The 19,617-nt window shown below is 43.3% G+C and overlaps 2 protein-coding genes across 9 annotated transcripts in view; both read left to right on the forward strand.

Moving 5' to 3' along the window:
- HIF1A (hypoxia inducible factor 1 subunit alpha) overlaps positions 1 to 2,399 on the forward strand; it is a 51,101-nt gene extending 48,702 nt beyond the window's left edge. Inside the window, exon 15 of the mRNA XM_088473737.1 lies at positions 1,070 to 2,399. Coding sequence (XP_088329863.1) covers positions 1,070 to 1,221 — 152 coding nt within the window. The 3' untranslated portion in view covers positions 1,222 to 2,399. The remainder of the gene's footprint in view (positions 1 to 1,069) is intronic.
- Positions 2,400 to 12,596: 10,197 nt separating this feature from the next.
- Positions 12,597 to 19,617, forward strand: part of SNAPC1 (small nuclear RNA activating complex polypeptide 1) — a 29,061-nt gene continuing 22,040 nt past the window's right edge. Inside the window, exons 1-5 of one of the 8 annotated variants that reach the window (XM_088473769.1) lie at positions 12,597 to 12,807; positions 14,720 to 14,790; positions 15,041 to 15,220; positions 16,699 to 16,851; positions 19,060 to 19,219. In XM_088473769.1, coding sequence (XP_088329895.1) covers positions 16,727 to 16,851; positions 19,060 to 19,219 — 285 coding nt within the window. In that variant the 5' untranslated portion in view covers positions 12,597 to 12,807; positions 14,720 to 14,790; positions 15,041 to 15,220; positions 16,699 to 16,726. The remainder of the gene's footprint in view (positions 12,808 to 14,719; positions 14,791 to 15,040; positions 15,221 to 16,698; positions 16,852 to 19,059; positions 19,220 to 19,617) is intronic. The other 7 variants (XM_088473772.1, XM_088473770.1, XM_088473771.1 and 4 more) reach the window with 7 other exon arrangements.

A 19,617-nucleotide genomic window follows, 5' to 3' on the forward strand; every position in this document is an offset into this window, starting at 1 on the left:
AATAAAAAAAAACACTTACCTGAAACTCCCGCTCCTGGTCCCGACGCTTCCACCGGCTCCTCTGGCCGCTTTGCATTATGGGAGAGACGTCGTCATGACGACGGCTCTCCCATTACCCACTGCGGGAGCCGGAAGATGGCTCCCGCAGTGGGAGCAGCGGCAGCCGCTGAGAGTCTGACAGACTCTCAGCGGCTGCTGATTACAGCAAACACAAAGCTGCCGGCTCCGGCGGCTGTGTTTTGTGCTGTGTAGCGCTGACCGGACTCCGTCCGGTCAGCGCTACACACGCGGTGCAGTCTGTGTCACAGTGACACAGACTGCACCGGCCCGCATGACGCTGCGGCCCGGGGGGCACATGGCACCCTGCCCCCCGGCCCAGCCCGCCACTGGTGATTACGCTGGCGGCACAGTGAATGAAGGAGAGCGTGGGGGCGTGGTCTGGGGGCGCCGGGACTACAGTGAGCAATCCCGGAACAGCGGGACATATCGTGAATGTCCCGCTGAATCTGGGACACTTGAGAGGCATGCGGGCCGCATTACGAGCCGACCTGGGCCGCATGCGGGCCGCGGGTTGGACAAGCCTGGTCTAGCGGATGGGTACTTTTACGGTTGGAAAGTGCATACACACTTGCCAATCGTTCGGTCGATGTGTCTGCGCTGACCTCACAATTGCATTTAAATTTGCCCGTCCAGTTAGATGTGTTACCGCTGGGTCCCTGCAGCAAGAGTATGGGCAGTTGGCGGGTCGTCCATGTACGCAGCCAGACATGCCGATAAATCTGCCAGATGTATCGGTATCGCCTGTGTTGCAGGGCAGATGCGATATGTCTGTGTGGACGACGTCATTCACAGACCTACCCTCTGTACACACCCGCTGATGCACTACAGATATACCGCCTGTTCAAAGGAACCCAGCATTACTGTGGAAAGGAAATTGTTGTGCTGTAAGTGTACATAAAGGGCTGGCTTTAGTTTTCTTTTTAGCCATTTTAGATCTAACCTGTCCACTTTTGATCTATTATATTGAAGCGAAGTTGGCTCTAAGGTTTGTACGTTCTTTTACTTCTAGATATGGCCAGCCGATTGCTTGGACAGTCATTGGATAGCTCGGGGCTTCCTCAGCTAACTGGCTATGACTGCGAAGTGAACGCCCCTATACAAGGAAACCGGAACCTACTACAGGGAGAGGAGTTATTAAGGGCCCTCGATCAAGCTAACTGATTCTTAATTTGTTCTACTTCTGGACACTTGCGAACCTTCTCCACCCAAAGCAGTGTATTTATATTTTCTAGACCTGATATTAGCAGCCTGTCTACAAAACCGCACAATTTCAGTTAGCACCATTTCGATTCCACACCTGCTCTCCTGTCTTCATGTGGTGTGTGTGTGTGTGTGTTTTTTTTTTTTTTTTAATTTGTTTTTTTAAAGTACAAATCTCTTCCAGCACTGTCTATCCAGATACATATTCTTCATTGAAATATATATCAATGCAAGTTTAGATATGCACCTTGAGTTTTATTTTTTTTTTCATGCTTAAAAGAAATTGTCACACAAATCATTGAGTCCAAATTCCCTCTGCATTTTCATTCTTATTCCAACAGAACTTTAGCTTGTTTCAGTGATTAAATGTTGTACTTACATCTCCTATGTCGTTATGCACAAAGAACGCTTTAACAGCGGTGCATTGTAGTCAGTCGCACAATATATATTTTCTTAAGAAAACGAAAAAATACCAGCAGTTCTTCACGCAATATTATAAATTTTTAAGATTTAGTTTCTAAAAATCTTATTTTTTTTTGTGTTGTATTCCTTTTTTTAGTTTATATTGTCTCCGATCATGTTAAGGCCTGATGTATACCATTGTTAAACATGTTAAATGCAATGTAAAGGCAGAGATTTAAAATGTAATCTCCACAGGGTTTGAAGAGGGTTATAAACTGGTCAGCTCAAAATCATTTACTAAAAGATTTTAAAAAATTCTGAGAAGACTGAATGCGAATTCCTTGCTTGTAGTTGTAAGAATCCATGGCAATTGTGTAACTCTATGAAATCTATAGTCTGCTGCCCACTTGTAGTAACGTAAACAAATCATGTATTGCTAGCGGAACTGTATATTACGTCCAGTTTGCTTGGTATTTGATTTTATGCACTTTCTCCGCTGTCAACATCTATTTTTTTTTTTTCATATAATGTTCAATTTATAAGACTTCTTTTTAGAAACTTTAGGGGTTTTTTTTCCGAAAGGTTGTAGTTACCTTTTAGATTTCGGCATCTGCTCAGTGTGATTGTATGTTGCAGACTGTGCAAAATGTTTCTCCATTTATCCTTTTTGCTGTTTGTGGTTGGATCTAACACTAACTGTATTTTATTACATCAATAAATATACGTGGACCAGGCCACACATGCTAGCAAATTGTCTTGTGTCAACTAGGCCATTGTTACTGAAATGTATACAGCTAGTCTGTGACATCAAATTTTAAATATTTTGTGAAATGCAAGTGAAGAGTACAAAATAACTACAATATATTTCATGAGATGGTAAAATAGCTTACGTTCCTTAACTCCTGGCGTGGTCGCATGAGATGCAACCATGCCAAGCTGGGCTTTCCCTGACATGGTCCCATCTCGTGCAACCGCGTGTCAAACGCCCACGGGCAGCTGCTGGAAGCTAATCTACCAGCAGCTGCCGAGCTCAGGAAGCAGTGCCGGCCCCTCTGCTTCATCACAGATTCTTCCCATCTCCCTCCTTCTGATCCAGCCACAATGTAGGAGGCGCGGCTGCAGGAACGGTCTTTCTACAGCCCGATCTCGCAGGGCTCAGGGCAGCCAAGGCTGCCTGCGCTGCTCTCTACCCAGTCTGTGATTGGCGTTCCTGTGAGGGTCGCCCACAGTCTGAGTCTGTAACTGTGTAACTGTGTGTGAGCTCCCTGCTGGTGTCCCTCTCCCCAGTGTCTCCGCCTCCTCTCCCAGGCAGCACTGCAGCAGCTATATATGATTTAAAAAGAAAACCCCACAGAAAACTTTGCATAGATAGTACCAGTCAAGTTTGGACACACCTTCTCATTCAATGGTTTTTGTTTACTTAAATTATATCCAACATAGATTAATACTGAAGACCTCAAAACTATGAAAGAACACACATGAAATTATTTTGTAAACAAGTGTTAAACAAATCAAAATGTTTTTATATTTTAGATTCCTCAAAGTAGCCCCCTTTTGCTTGGATGACAGCTTTGCACACTCTTGGCATTCTCTCAATCAGCTTCATGAGGTAGTCTCCTGGAATGGTTTTCAAACAGTCTTGAAGGAGTTCCCATAAGTGCTGAGCACTTGTTGGCTGCTTTTCCTTCTCTGCGGTCCAACTCATCCCAAACCAGCTCAATTGGGTTTAGGTCGGGTGATTGATGGAGTGCTGCGTCAGATGACCTGGCCTCCACACTTTCCTTCTTGGTCAAGTAGCCCTTACATAGCCTGGAGGTGTGTTTGAGGTCATTGTCTTGTTGAAAAACAGTGATTGTCCCTGTAAGCGCAAACCAGATGGGATGGCATGGTGCTGCAGAATGCATGCTGGTTAAGTGTGCCTTGAATTTTGAATAAATCGCCAACAGTGTCACCAGCAAAGCACCCCCACACCATCACACCTCCTCCACCATGCTTCACAGTGGGAACCACACATGCAGAAACCATCCGCTCACCTTCTCTGCGTGTCAGACATGGCAGTTGGAACCAAAAATCTCAAATTTGCACTCATCAGACCCAAATTACAGGATTCCACTGGTCTAATGTCCATTCCTTGTGTTTCTTGGCCCAAACAATTCTCCTCTTTTTCATGCTCAGTAGTGGCTTCTTCGCAGCAATACGACCATGAAGGCCTGATTCATGCAGTCTCCTCTGAACAGTTGATATTGAGATTTGTCTGCAACTTGAACTCTGAAGACTTTATGTGGTCTCTAATCTGAGGTGCTGTTAAGTAGCACCTCACCTCTTGGTCTTCCCTTCATGGGGTCGGTCCTCATGGGCTCCAGTTTCATCATAGCGTTTGAAGGTATCCTCAAGTGCAGGTTGCAAAAACCATCAAAGTTCTTAATTTTCTGTATCGACTGACCTTCATGTCTTAAAGTAATGATGGACTGTCATTTCTCTTTACTGAGTTGAGCGGTTGGTGCCATAATATGGATTACAACAGTAGTCAAATAGAGGTGTCCACTATGTGCTAATCCTACCTCTGCACAACACAACTGATGGTCTCAAACACATTAAGGCAAGGCACACCAGTTACTTCAAAACCATTCCAGGAGACTACCTCATGAAGTTGATTGAGAGTATGCCAAGAGTGTGCAAAGCTGTCTTCCAAGCAAAAAGGGACTACTTTTTAGGAATCGAACAAATCAAAATGTGTTTTATATTTTAAACACTTTTTTCTTTTTTTTTTTTTTTGTTTACGACATAATTCCATATGTGTTCTTTCATAGTTTTGATGTCTTCAGTATTAATCTACTATGTTGAAAATTTAAATAAACAAAAACCATTGAATGAGAAGGTGTCCAAACCACCAAAACTCACAGACCGGGCAAAGAGGGCATTAATCAGAGAGGCAGCACAGGGACTAAAGGTAACCCTGAAGGCGCTGCAGAGTTCCACAGCAGAGCCTGCTGTCTTTGTGCATGTGACCACAATAAGCTGTACACTCCATAGAGCTGGGCTTTATGGAAGAATGGCCAGAAAAAAGCCATTACTTAGTGATAAAAATAAGACACGATTTGAGTTTGCCAAAAGGCATGTGGGCGACTCCCCAAATGTATGGAGTAAGGTGCTCTGGTCAGATGACTAAAATTGAACTTTTCGGCCACCAAGGAAAACGCTATGTCTGGTGCAAACCCAACACATCCCATCACCCCAAGAACACACAGTGAAACGTGGTGGCAGCATAATGCTATGGGGATGTTTTTCAACAGCAGGGACTGGGAAACTGATTTGAGTCGAGGGAAAGATGGATGGTGCTAAATACAGGGATATTCATGAGCAAAACCTGTTTCAGTCTGCCTGTGATTTGAGACTGGGACGGAGGTTCACATTCCAGTAGGACAATGACCTGAAGCATACTGCTAAAGCAACACTCGAGTGGTTTAAGGGGAAACTTTTAAATGTGTTGGAATGGCCTAGTCAAAGCCCAGATCTCAATCCAATTGAGAATCTGTGGTCAGACTTGAAGATTGCTGTTCACAAGCGGAAACCATCCAACATTAAGGAGCCGAAGCAGTTTTGCCTTGAGGAATGGGCAAAAATCCCTGGAGCAAGATGTGGCAAGCTCATAGAGACTTATCCAAAGCGACTTGCAGCTGTAATTGACGCAAAAGATGGCTCGATAAAGTACTGACTTTAGGGGTGTGAATAACAAAACGCCGAACTTTTCTGTTATGTTGTCCTAAATGATGTTTGAGTCCCAATATTAAAAAAAAAATACAACTTCACAGTTGTAGGCATGTTCTGTGAATGAAATGATGTACACTTTCAAACAATCCATTTTAGTTTCAGGTTGTGAGGCAACAAAACATGAGAAATGCAAAGGGGTGTGAATACTTTTGCAAGGCACTGTGTGTGTGTATATGTGTAATAAATATATATATGTATGTACACACCATGTATATGTTAACGCAGCAGTTTTTTTTTTTTTTTTTTTTTTTTTTCAAATCTCAAAAATTTGTTTGTTTTTTTTTAAATGTTAAAATTACATAAATAGCTAAGCATTAATCAGTATAATTTTAATAGCAAATCTGCATACTTGTAAAAAAATAAAATAATAATAATAATTATTGCTGAAACAGGTTTAAATATTTTTGTCATTTGATAATAAATATATATTCCAGCGAAGTGGTTAAGGAGAAGATGGCACATTCATTAAGAAAAGTGTTCAAACCACTTATTTTTATTTATTTTTTAAATATATATGAAGGGGGGAAAAAAAGCAAAAGGCTTAATAGTAACGGTGCATGCACACACAACGAGTTTTTGAACGATTATCGAGAATATCGTTGAAAAAATCGTTCACTTTGAGTGAATACGATGAACGATTATCGTTCATGCGTGTTTGTAGTTCAGTCAGATTGACCAACGATTTTCAGTAAGGGAATATGCAAAAATCGTTCATTACATTTAGTAAATGAACGATTTTAGTAAACTATTTTCGTTCATTTGTCCCTTTGAAAAAAATTAACGAAAATCGTTTCCTAAAATTGTTCATTTACTAAAATCGTGTGTGTATGCAGCTTATCTTTTAAAGGAATGAAACACGCATATGACACACTTAAACTATGCTAAATAAAACAAGCTTAAATGGTGCAAGGTAAACCATTAACGGAATTATTGACACGGTAACGGGACCAGTCCAGAACACTGGCAAAGAGTAAAGGCGTTAAGTAAGGTGAGTCAAAAATTATCTGCACTCTGGCTGTAAAATTTAATTTAATCAACTTTCAGAAAAGATAAATTATATTTCAACATAATCTCCCTGCTTTTCATTGCTTTTGTCCATCTGTCAATAAGCTTTTGTGTTCCCTCATTAAAAAATGTTTTAGGCTGAGCTGCGAGCCATGAATGCACCGCTGTCTTCACCTCTTCATTAGACGTGAATCTTTGTCCTCTTGGGGCTACTTTCAGGGGACCAAACAGGTGATAGTCCTGATCTTGTCCCATCGGACTATCGGGAGAACGTTTTAACACCTCAAAACAAAGTTTCTGGAGAGTGTTGACAGTATGAACAGCGGTGTGCGGACGTGCATTGTCATGGAACAACACAAACACCGTTGGATAGTAGTCCTCTGTGTTTTGTTTGAATTTTAGGTGACATAACACTTTCTCCATACTGTACACAAAGTCTTCCATAAATATCAGTACAAGACACACCCTCGGACCACAAAAAATTATTCACTGCATGCTGCTCTTTGGTGCAAATCACTAGTGGGGCAGCCATTTTTTTCTTGCACTGCAGTCACAAATTAGAGTGCGGATAATTTTTGACTCCTCCCCTCCCTCCTATGCCATAGCAGCTGTGGTCATGGCCCCCACATTGGTGAGCTTGGCAGAAAAACATTTTATTGCCTTCCGCAGTAAAAGAACCGGTCTCCGCCATGTGCTGCCTGGTCAATGCCTCTCGCAAACTGGTACAAATGTGCTGATCGCAGGTTAGCGAGAGTGTTCTGACTAAATCAGGAGGGTTGGAAGAAATTAGTTGAAGAAATTGAAGAATGTCTCCTCCAGCAATTTAAAAGATACAAAATGGCTTGGAATAAAGAATCATGGGGAAACCTAATGTAGAACATGTCTGCTTTTAATTTCTTCTGAACGGATGAGTGATTTAATAAAGATGGAGCCATGTAGCATAATAATTTTAATAAAGCTTTTTAAAACAATGCCACATTGAAGACTGAACTGTATATTGGAGTTTTTGGGATCAGTTTTGGAGCTAGTTAAATGGATCCAATATTGGTTGAAGAATAGATTCCACAGTGGTTCTCAATGTAGCCAGTTTATCTGGTGGAGAGGTTACCAGTGGAATACCGCGAAGACTTCTGCTTGGAGCAGTAATATTTGATATCGTTATTGTGATGTGACTACCATGGTATTGGAGGGAAATGCTGTATTTTTTTTGTAAATGACAGACCGTTATGTATCCGGTTAGACGGGCCAACAAAGTTCAGATGATGCCTTTTGCTCTGGGAGAAAAGTATCTGAAGAAAAGGGCATGCACTAAAGCTGGATGGTAGGGGGTTATGGTTACATTTGAAGAACTACCCTACTGACAGGCTAATATGGTAGGAGAATTTAATCATGCATTAGAAATAGTTATTAATATTTATTCCTTTGTATTTTTCTATTTATTCCTTTGTATTTTTCCAGATGATTATCTGAGGATTGTATAAATATATAAATGGGCACACTAGATTGATTCTGGTTCTTCTCTGCCATCAAGCTCTATGTAAAAAATACATTCACCATATAGATTTGACTTGAGTTTGGGATAGGCGAGAGCAATTGCGTCACCTGTATGAAGCAAGGTCTTGAGGGCCCACACTATGGCCTTTGACCAGTCTAAGTCTACATTACTGTCCAAAAAGCCCCTTATACACATAATGGCCACAGAACTAGTGCCCCTTATACACATAATGCCCACAGAAGTAGTGCCCCTGACACATGACAGATGCACACAACACTATACTTACCCTGAATCCCTGCGCCCGCCGCCCTTCGGCAGCTCCTCGCACTCTGCACTGATGTCATGACGCCTCTCCCTACACCCACTGTAGGATCTGGCTGCAGAGAGGGAGCCACCGGGTGCCTGCTGGTAACCAAATCTCAGCGGGTGCCTGGCAAATGGAGAAGGTGGTGCCGCCTCTCCAGCCCGGCACCTCCCTGTTGTGCAGGGACAGCTGTGCATATCGCGCTGGTGCTGTGTCTTCAGACACAGGCATGGGATCTGAGGTGCCAGCAGGAGGCGTCTTTTTCCTTCAGACACCTCCTGCAGGCATTGCCATATTTTTGCACAGCAGCTATGTCCAAAGATGTAGCTACTGTCCAAAAGTGTCCTTCTCTGAATGAGGTATATATAGAAGATTGTGACTTGATCAGAACTGTACCTAGTAAAACTGATATGTCTGTTTATAAAAAGAATTGTGAAATGTAACCTTTTATGTGTTTTAGTACATCACAAAGCAGTGTTATAAATTTGGTCTGACCATGTTGGATCCTGAGACTACACCCAAAGCGCAAAGCCAAATGAGATTTCTGAGGTTTTTTTTATTGTTTTTGCCAACTGTCTCCATGTTAATATAATAATTCTCAAACACTACTACATTAATGTTATTTAGTGTTCAATTTGCAATTCGTTCTAGGCAACTAATATTCAGTGCATTTGTTTTAGAGTATCTGTAAAACATTTACATAAATATCAGTCAGTATGTGTTCCACGATTGGTAATAACTCCCAGTACATATAGGGCTTCATTCAGAGGCGGCCATACGGTCTACGACCACGCGGCCGCCTCGATGTTCGTCCAGTGTGCATGCGCACGAGGGAGCCGACTCCTTCGTGCGCATGCGTGAGACCCGCTACGACCGACAGCGCCGGTCGTAGCGGGTCTCTTTCCAAAGGGGGGCGAGCTGTCGATGTTGATTGACAGCTCGCCCCGTTTGGAAGGCGGGCCGGGGGGGTGGCAGCCCAAACGGAGGCGTTCCCACGCCGTTTGGGGGAGGCCCCACTGACATCACTAGTGATGTCAGTGGAGAGCTTCCGCTCTGACAGAGCCAGAAGCTCTCCGGGGCTTACGACAAGTGAGACCCTACCCTAGGGTCTCGTCGTAAGCCCTGATGGTCGGGATGGTCTATGGTGTAAACCCACAGCCTAACGACCGAAACAGAGGCGGCCGGTTTCTGAGCGACCGCTTGCATCCTCCGACCACCTCTGAATGAGGGCCATAGTGCTTATGTTAGGTGCTATGCTCAAGGGTGAATGCTGCTGCAGAGTATGAACATAGGCTGTAACCTTGGGTGGCTTCTGTACTAAAGGATGCCATGGTTAGATGTCTGCCAACCATCGACCTACATTATAGTTTGCAATCTTTTGCGCACAGTGGGCCTAATTCAAAGTTGTACGCAAACCTAATGGTTTACAATCCGTGCACGCACAGGATCTGTACTGAGCATGTTCCTGATCGGTGTCTGCGAGATTGCTTGCAGTGCCCACTATGCCACAGCAAGATTGACATGCTGTGCCCATTTGGTGGCAAGGAAGGGGGAAATGACAGCGTTCCAGAAAACGGAGGCGTGTCGGCTACCTGCGGGTTACTCAGATAGCCGATGTTCACGCAAGTGATCTGATGGCTGTGCATCGGGTCACAGAAACAGGCAATGGCGCAAGATGCCTCCTGCGCCATTAGCATAATATTGCATCGCTTCTGCGTACAAAGACGCAGCGGTGATGAGACTAGTGTACAGCTCTGAATGAGGCCCTGTGTGCCAGTTCTACATATACATACACAAATTATTTATAGTATACTGAACTCCAACCAGCAGGGAACACCAATTTAAAAAGAAAAGGAGCTTGTATAGTGTATTTCAACACCTCAAATGGAAACATAAGTGAATATGCGTGCTTTGATAAATGATTAATAGCTTATCTCTCAATCCTCCTAGTCTGCAGACCATTTAAAGTTATGCTATATAAGTATGATGGAGTGAGACTCCACATGGAAAAGGCAGAAGACACCTTAACAAAAACCTTTATATATACACCTAAGAAACTCATACAATAGATAAATGAAACCGTTTTTATCTGAAGTGAATCACTTGCAGAAAGTTTTCGCTTTACATCCAGACTAGAAGTTGCCTCGTGGGTGCACACAGCGCCAGCATACTCTCCATAGCACTGTACCCATACTGGCAGAGGTAGGTGAGAGTTGTGTTCATTGTGCAGTACAGAATACTGTGCATTTGGTATTCTAAAGGTTTAAAGTAACACATTAGGGACAAAAGTTTTAAAGCTTGGCGCTGTCCCTAGTTATTAAGGTCAGCAGCTATGTGTATGCATGGAAAACTCATAATTTGGATAAAAAAAATGGTTTGGTTCTTAAATTTAATATGACACCCACTTTATATCTACTGAATGTGTGGTGTTTTGCGGTGTATGATATGTTGTGACTTATGTTACACTGCACACAGAAGTCTGCCAAGATCTGTGCACCGCTGACATATTAAGCCGTGAAAAAAAAAGCCATAAAATATAATGTAAAGATGTCCCAATATTGATTTATACTGTTCAAAGTGAACCTACCACCAGGGGAACCCATACTTAACCAAAAACAGTGGGGGAATTTAGCTAATGCACTGTAAAATGTGTACGGTACAAGTAATGAGAGCCATTATTACATGGGCATTTTAGTCAAAGGGATCTGTTCAATATCCTGGCACATAGGATCCGGTGCTTAGGTATCAGGATTCGGGTGCCAGGATTCTATCAGAATCCCGACGCCAGCATCCTGAAGGCAAGTAGCAGGGTTAGGGTTAGGCACTAGGGTGGGGGGTGGTGGTGGTGGTGGTGTTAGTAGAGGGGTTAGGATACCTACAAACAGGTGTCGACCGCCGGCATCCCATACCCAAATGGCATAATCCAGGGCTTGTCAGTGCACTGCACCAAACTGTACCATTTTCACTCTGCCCATTAAACTTTCATCTGTATTAATTTATTAACCGTTATTTATACAGTGCTCTACAGATAATGTTTCAGTCATTTACACATACATAATAGGGTTAATGTTTTGATTTTTTTTTTAATTGAGGACAGCACGGATGGTGTAATGGGTAGCATTACTGCCTCACAGCACTGAGGTTGTGGGTTTGATTTCCACCATGGCCCTACCTGTGTGGAATTTGTATGTTCTCCCTGTGCTTGTGTGGGTTTCCTTCGGGTACTCTGGTTTCCTCCCACACTCCAAAAATATACTGGTAGGTTAACTGTCTCCCAACAAAAATTAACCCTAGTGTGTATGTGATAGGAAATAGATTGTAAGCTCCATTGGGGCAGGGACTGATGTGAATGGCCAAATATTCTCTGTAAAGCCCTGCGAAATATGTGTGCGCCATATAAATAACTTGTAATAATAATAATACATTTTCAGCAGAAGCCTATTAACCTGTCTATATAAAATGTGTGTGATAATGCACTCTGAGTAACAGCACTACATGCCTACTCACGAAACAGCCAGTAGGCTCCCGAATCTCCAGAGTAAAACGGGTGGTTGATGATGTGACTTGTGCTGAATCGCACCATTGTAGCCAAGCCCCCTGCTTTACAATGCTGGTAATCTTGGCTCTGTACAGCAGGTGCGGGGCTGCGATGATGCCATTAGAAGTTGCTCTTGGAGGAGGCAGACGGAAATGTCGGCCTGTATGCTGCACCGCTTACACATCCCTAGCAGTTACAGCTCTGGCTGGCATAGGAAGAAAAAAGAAAATGAAAAAAACAGGCATTAAAAAGAAAATCCACCCCTTGCCATAAAAGCTAACCCTCATACCACTCAAACTGTACATGAAACCCCATGCTGCTTAGTCTCCAGATGTAGAAGAACTACAAGTTACAGCATGCCCATCAATAGCTGGAGAGCAACAGATGATCTACTTCGGCCATTGTCCTAGTTTGTTTTATAATGCTATTTTATTATTAGAAAACACGTACAAAGTCTGCTGGGCTGAAGAAATTCGGGGTTAAAGGCTTAAACGCATACAGTTCTTCAAACTTGGCCCTCCAGCTGCTGTGGAACTACACACCACAGCATGCACTGCCACCTTTTTGCTATAACAACATGCTAAAACTATGGCAGTGCATGCTGGGATGTGTAGTTCCACAGCAGCTGGAGGGCCAAGGTTGAAGACCCCAGGCATACACTGTGACTAGCACACATCATTATTTTTCAGGCTACTTTATTATCAGTGATGCAAACTGCGACACTGATCGTACGCACGCACGCCACCCTGCCGTCATCAAACACAGTCGCTGGGTGCGCACGCACGCATGCACGCATTTTTGCCATGCACGCATTTTTGCCGAATCCGCATGCGCAGTAAATTTTCTGGCCAGCGGAGGAGTTGGAGTCGAATATAGTTCCGGGACAGGGCTAATCCTATCCGAGACAATTGTCAATCGTCTCCGGACTAGATCTTGTTCCATGTTCTCGCGTCCTTCTGGCTAATTTTCCACATTCACCGTTATGCATGGGAGACTGTGTCCAGGCGGCTGCACTGTGTATGTCCCATCCTGGTAATAGGCAGCATCTGCTCTCACAGATCTGTATCCTGCAGACAGGCTGTGGGCATGCACATACTGAGCTTCCTGCAATTGGGGAATCCCCTTTGTATTAACAATATTCTGATTTATGAACATGAATGTATTATTTTAAAATAATAATATAATTATGGAAAGGTTGATATGTGTCTGAAGGGGGGAGGGGGCTGCTTCACATTTTTAAGACTTATGTTTCTGCTTACTTGCTGACCGCCCTGGCGCCAAATAATGAATTTGCAGCGGTGTTATGAGGTACATTATGGTTTTGTTGCTTTGCTGTGTGCAATTTTCTATATAGCCTATTATGAATTTAGGACACTGCTGTGTGGCATATTATAAACTGGGGAGACTGACGCCTGCCGAATTATAAACTGGGGAGACTGATGCGTGCCATATTATAAACTGGGGAGACTGACGCGTGCCATATTATAAACTGGGGAGACTGACGCGTGCCATATTATAAACGGGGGAGACTGACGCGTGCCATATTATAAACTGGGGAGACTGGCGCCTGCCATATTATAAACTGGGTAGACTGACGCATGCCATGCATACTAGCGCCTGTCACTTTTCAAACTCCGCTCGTAACATGACAGGAGCTGTTCGGTTAGTACTTCATCTATCACAGTGTGATAAAGCAGTTGTTTGTTTTTTGGGAATTCCCCCTCTTCAATAGATCTTTTTGCCTGTACAGCAGTGGGCCCCAAAATGTTTTGAATCTTTGCATCCTAGAGTATCAACATGTTTCCCCTGACAACACTAGGCCAAAAGTTTCTTTTTGAGAAACTTGGCAAAAATTATTAAATTAAGTAAATCCTGCTTGCCTGTCATCCTTATGCTGGGTACATATGTGATATGTCGTTTGTATAGGCGATGAACGACATATCGCATGGTGCATCTGCGGGTGTGTACAGACTATATGTATATGAATGACTTAGTTCACAGACACATCAGGTCAGCTCTGCAGCACAGCCGATATATCGGTGCATGCGTCTATGGGCAACTCGCCGACCATCCGTACACTGGCCGCAGGAACTGCTGACACTGGCATCACAACTGGGTGAGCAAATTTAAATGCACGTCCAGTTGTGATGTCTGGCCAGCCGATTGGTTAGTGTGTATAGCTTATCATGTCGGCCTGTCGGAAGCTGGGTCGCTTAAGTGATTTAGGTTCAGTAATGTGGTGGCGGTGGACAGGGTTGCGCTTCTTTGTCAACATTTTTTGATTGGTAGCAACCAGCTCTGGTTTTGCCTATCACATAATTTTATTTGTTACTGGACCACCCAGGCACGTTCTGTCAATGCGGCCGCACAAGGGCGCCAGGACCACCACAAGGCTGGCTCTGGAAAAACCCTGCCCACCACCCATAAGCTGGAGTTATTGGTATAAGCTGCGGGGAAGGGAAGGGGCAATAGTGTAGCACAGGACGGTGCTGGGTGCCGAGAAACTCAGCACAGGCCCTGGGACTACCAACTACTCTGCGGTCACCCAGTTTGGGAACCACTGTTGTGCAGCAATTGGGGGGAGTGCAGCCTGTTTTATTAGCATACCTAAATTGTGTTTTTTGCTAATTCGTTGCTATGAGTTAGTAACTTTGCATCAATTGAGGTAAAGAAGTTTAAAGACAATCTTACAACAACATAGCTCCTTATGAAAGCTTTTTATTAGTGGAATTATAGTAGAAGCTTTCCAGATGTCAGCGATAGTGATAAAATCTACAAGAGAAAGATGTTCAGGGAAACAGAAAAGGTGCTTTCAGGGGAACAGTGTCTCATACTAATCTGTACTGCAAATTTCCTGTGTGCTATGTGCTACAGTATAGTAATGTCGGGAAGATGTTCAGCTTTCACTGAGCTCTGTTTTGTTTTGTTTTTTTATTCTCCCCAGCTAGTGACCTGTGACAATTTCTCTACATATTTACTGATGTCCCCAGCAGTTGGAAACCTTGTGCAGTTTTGGTAAGTTAGTTCTTCCTTGTTTTAAACAATTAATTTGACTTCTGATAGTAAAATCACACAAGAACACTCTCAGCCAGCTCACTCACTCAGAACAGGGGTGCAGTGCTGGATCCCGAGCAGCAGAAGGGAGGGTGGGCTGTGGGAGAGCACATGCTCACAATTTTTCCTTGCGAGGAAACATCTAATATAATGCGCACGCACTGTACAATTGTTCCTTCCAATCCTCACCATGTATCTGTCCTAATAACAGGAAGGAAAAGAGATTTACATCCACAACTATTGGAAGATCTGTCTGCAAGTTGGTCTATTTCTGATTGGCCAACTCACATTAGGAGCATCTAACTGGCAGCACTGAAGATGCAGTGATTGGCTATGTCTGAGGACAGTGCAATATTCTTGGCTAGAGTGCATCTTTCAGGCATAAAGATTAGTAAGTCATCAATGGATGGACAGACCATAAACCTACATCTACCATGTTCTTAAGATGATGCAATATAAGGTCTGGGTATTCTGCAATTTCATTTCTTTTTCTCCACATTTTCAATTTGTTAGAAGCTTTATCTTTAGGCCAGAAACCATTATGGACAGATTATCTGCTAGTAAGTGCAGCTGTATGCTTCACTTGCTGTAGCTATGCACATGTTGATATCTGTTCAAGTCCAGGGTGAGATGAGGTAATTTATTTATTAATTACCAGTTATTTATATAGCGCACACATATTCCGCAGCACTTTACAGAGAATATTTGGCCATTCACATCAGTCCCTGCCCCAGAAGAGCTTACACTCTATAGTCCCTATCACATGCGCACACACATACGCACTAGGGTTAATTTTGTAGGGAGCCAATTAACCTACCAGTATATTTTTGGAGTGTGGGAGGAAACCGGAGTACCCGGAGGAAACCCACGCAAGCACAGGGAGAATATACAAACTCCACACAGTTAGAGCTGTGGTGGGAATCAAACCCATGACCTCAGTGCTGTGAGGCAGTAATGCTAACCATTACACCATCTGTGCTGCCCCTCATACAACCACACATCTGCAACTGCCATATATTTGTAGCAAAGGATATAGAGGTTATGAAATGCCAAATAAGGTCCTAAAAGTACTTTAATTGTAAAACAAATATAATGTTATGCACAGTACATAGTTAAATATCTAGTTAATGCAGGCACGTATACTCTCAAATCCTTGGATTATCTATATTGGTCTTTACAGCCAAGCTATGGTTAATCCCTTTTACTTTCATTTATATGTAATCTAGAGTTCTTTGTTTTATAAGGGTTTACCTCTATGTGAAACAATGGGCCCGTTTCTGAGATTTACGCAATATCGATATTTACGCAGATCGAGTGACTTTTGCCATTTCGCATGCGTGTAAACTGCACGCGCAGTGATTGTTTTGCAATTGCGCTCGCACAGAGTAATCGTTTGCAAAGTGAGTGACTGGTATTCAGTGTTTGGGGGAGGTTATGAGGGGGTTGGTTAGAAAAACGCTGCCGTATCTGTCTGTTTAAACGCTGTTTCATGAGTGCGTGCATAAACTAGCTACTGCGATCTCCTTCGCAGCATGAGAGCTGCAATGTTTGCTGCTGGTCTGACTTGATTTACATGCTGTGTGGCTGCCCGATGTGCCTCGATGTTTACGCTGTTGCACGTCGTCGGCCCGATATGAGAAGGCAGCAGTGAGTGTCCCTATGCTCGGGTAAGCTTTGGAAACAGCATATTTTCACAGCTGCGTTCCGTGCAAAATCGCAGATGCGATTGCATTAGCGTCCATCTCTGAATCGGGCCCAATGTCCTCAATGAGAAAATGAACAGGATGAATTGTTGTACAGTCCACATACACAGTACTGCGTCAGTTCTTATTGTATCACATGACTTCCTGTTTATTCCCGTTGTTCTAGGGATTGCCATTGTTAGACTCTACACAGCATGAGTTTTCCTGGCCTGAAAGAAGACTGTGAGAATCTTCTCGGCCGGTTCCAGGCAACAGATAGTGTGCGCTTTGAGGATTTTTTGTCAATATGGAAAGAAATGAAGTTCTCTACCATATTCCAGTAAGTTATTGCGTGGTCTCTTACGGAAATTTGGGAATCAGGGCTAAATATGAATTTGATTTGTTGCTCTGTATAAGTGTATAGTGTTAGTGTCACACAAAGAAGTTACATTGATGTCAATTTGTCCTAGAGAACTATTAGACTGCATTTTTTAAGAGTATTGAGTCCAGAAATGGCTGCTCCATACTCAAATTTACCAGTGTACTTTAGAAATTGCAAAAACAACACTGTTATTGGATAGGGAGATAATATGCATCTTGCTTTCTGTGTTTGATATAACATGATCCGTTCCACACATTATGTATAACCAGTGGGTACTGTTTTCGGCAGAGCCAGCCCAGGTGCGGACCTAGGGCTTAGTTCAAATTTGGGAGTATGCGTTGCAGGTGGGGCAGATTTAAATTGTGCAGAGAGATTTAGATTTGGGAGGGGGGTGTCCAAACTGAAATCTAAATTGCAGTGTAACAATAAAGCTGTCCAGCATTTGTGGGCTACATGGAAAAGTAGCCAGCATTTAGCCCACATGCAAAAAAAATTTCTCTATCATCCTCTGGTGGACACTGGGGCTGTGGGTATACAGTAGGTGGAGCTGCAGGAGTCTGGGCACCCAAGAGTTAACTTCTTTGGGAGCAGCACAGGCTCCTCCCCTATACCCCTGAAGCTCGGGAAACCCGGTTTTTTTGTGCTTCAAGGAAGAGGGCATTTTTTATTACATTTTTTTATTGTATTAAGGCTGTGCTGCAGCCTCTGTTAACTTCTATTTATTTTTTTCTTCTCATTTCTACCTGGCTCTGGGCTGTCAGCGGTGAGCGTTACACACGGTATCGCTGACTGCTCCGTCACCCTGGCGACCAGCACTGCTGCCTACTGTGTCGCTGTCATCAGCCACATCCTCCTCACAGGCGTGGCCATGTGAGCGGCTTCCCACACTGAGGAACCAGTCTTTATAGCGGCTATTGCCGCTGGTGGGATGGGCAGTCACTGGCTGTTCCTTGCAGCTGGTGCACAGTTATTTCTATGCTACCGCTAGACCACCAGGGATGCAGCTGCAACAGGGATGCCATTAACAGCAGGTCCATAGGGTTAGCCAGACAGGGGTGGGGCTTTCCCCTGTTTTCTCCACCCCCGCCCCCCACCCTTTGGCTGGTTCTTGTCCTGGGCTCCCCTCTCCCCTCTGTTTCTCTGATTCTGTTGTCCGGAGCTTGATCCGCACCCGGAAACCTTCCTCAGCGAGGATCTACAGATGTATCATCACACATCTAGCCTCAAGCCGCTACGCAGCATGACTTGCCTGGCTTTGAGTAAGCCATCAAGTCCCGTGCTACTCTGCTAGTGTCGAAAATGCTTCCTAGTCTCAATGCGATGCAACTAGTTCGCACCAGCAGACTCCCGACACTTGTACTGTATATCTGTGTGCACCCGAGTCTGTATATGATCCGCAATGAAACTTGGAATGAAAAAAAGCTGTAGCAGCAACATTGTTGCACTTCGTATACAGATTCAGAGATATGTGTATATATATACATAGATATATATCTATCAACCGATAAATGCCCAGCACTCCTATGTATAATCAGTCAATGGCGCAAGGTGCCTTTCCTGGATAGCAGCATAAACAGTGTAGGGGTGGACGGCACTCACGGCTTAGTAACTATAATCAATCGGCTCACAACAGCGTTATGCTGACAGTATAACGCTTCTGTGGGCATGATTTTTTATTTTTATAGTTGCTAAGCCTGAGTGCGTCCACCCCTCCGCTGATTTAAATGTAATACAATAAAATATTTACTTGTGCCACAAGTTCAGCAGCGCTGGAACAGCAAGGAAATAAATAAAACAAGAGACCTGAACATACAAATCATGTGAGAACAGTTGTGAATCAAGACAGAACATGTGTAGACTCTCAGAGGAGGTATGATCGTACAGTTTAGAGCATGTTTAAATCACTTAACGATTATATAGTTAGTGATGGCACAAAAGATGGACAGGATGCGGAGGGACAGATGTGAGACACAAGGTGTGGAGGGCCCTGCTCTCCAGTGCTTACAGTTTAGAGGACAAACTGTTGCTGCCCTGTAAGGCTCGTCAAATCAGCAGGAAATGTTTGGTTTATTATTGAATAATTCAGCCAGAGGATAAACTCAGCACTTGATTTTTTTTTTTGTTCTTGTCATAATGTTATGTATTAATATCTTTATTACATCGCAGCGGTGGGATGAGAAATCTAGAAAGCAACAGGTTCGCAAAAGAAGCATTGTCTGTGGTCAGTGCATACTTCCTACCACCGTACACATTTCAGATACGAGTGGGTGCCTTATACCTGATGTATGGCTTATACAACACGCAACTATGTCAACCTAAACAAAAGGTAGAATTTTTATGGTTATTCTTTATGTGATAAGCATGCCTATTGGTAAATGTTACCCAATGTGTCTCTCTATTCCGTTTCATTGCATGGTCAGTTACACCATTCACAATTTTTACTCACTAACGTAAGAAGAGAAGGAAATGTCAGAAAAAAATGGCAGCATAACCTTATCGAATCATAAACCTGAGTGTCCTTTCCCATCTAATTTGCCATAGTGGAAATATAAAAATTAGCATTTTGGTCTGTTTGCAGATTACTGTGTTGTAATTAAATGTGGATTCATTTTAAATCTGGCCACGTACATTACACTCTGATCATTATCACCTGTACAGTACATTAATTCTTCGACAAATGGATAAAACAGTGTGTCTAATATCATCAGTTCTAGATTGTTCATT

Source organism: Taudactylus pleione, unplaced genomic scaffold, assembly GCF_031769625.1.
Source record: "Taudactylus pleione unplaced genomic scaffold, aTauple2 ptg000139l, whole genome shotgun sequence".
In the NCBI taxonomy this organism is placed as follows: Eukaryota; Metazoa; Chordata; class Amphibia; order Anura; family Myobatrachidae; genus Taudactylus; species Taudactylus pleione.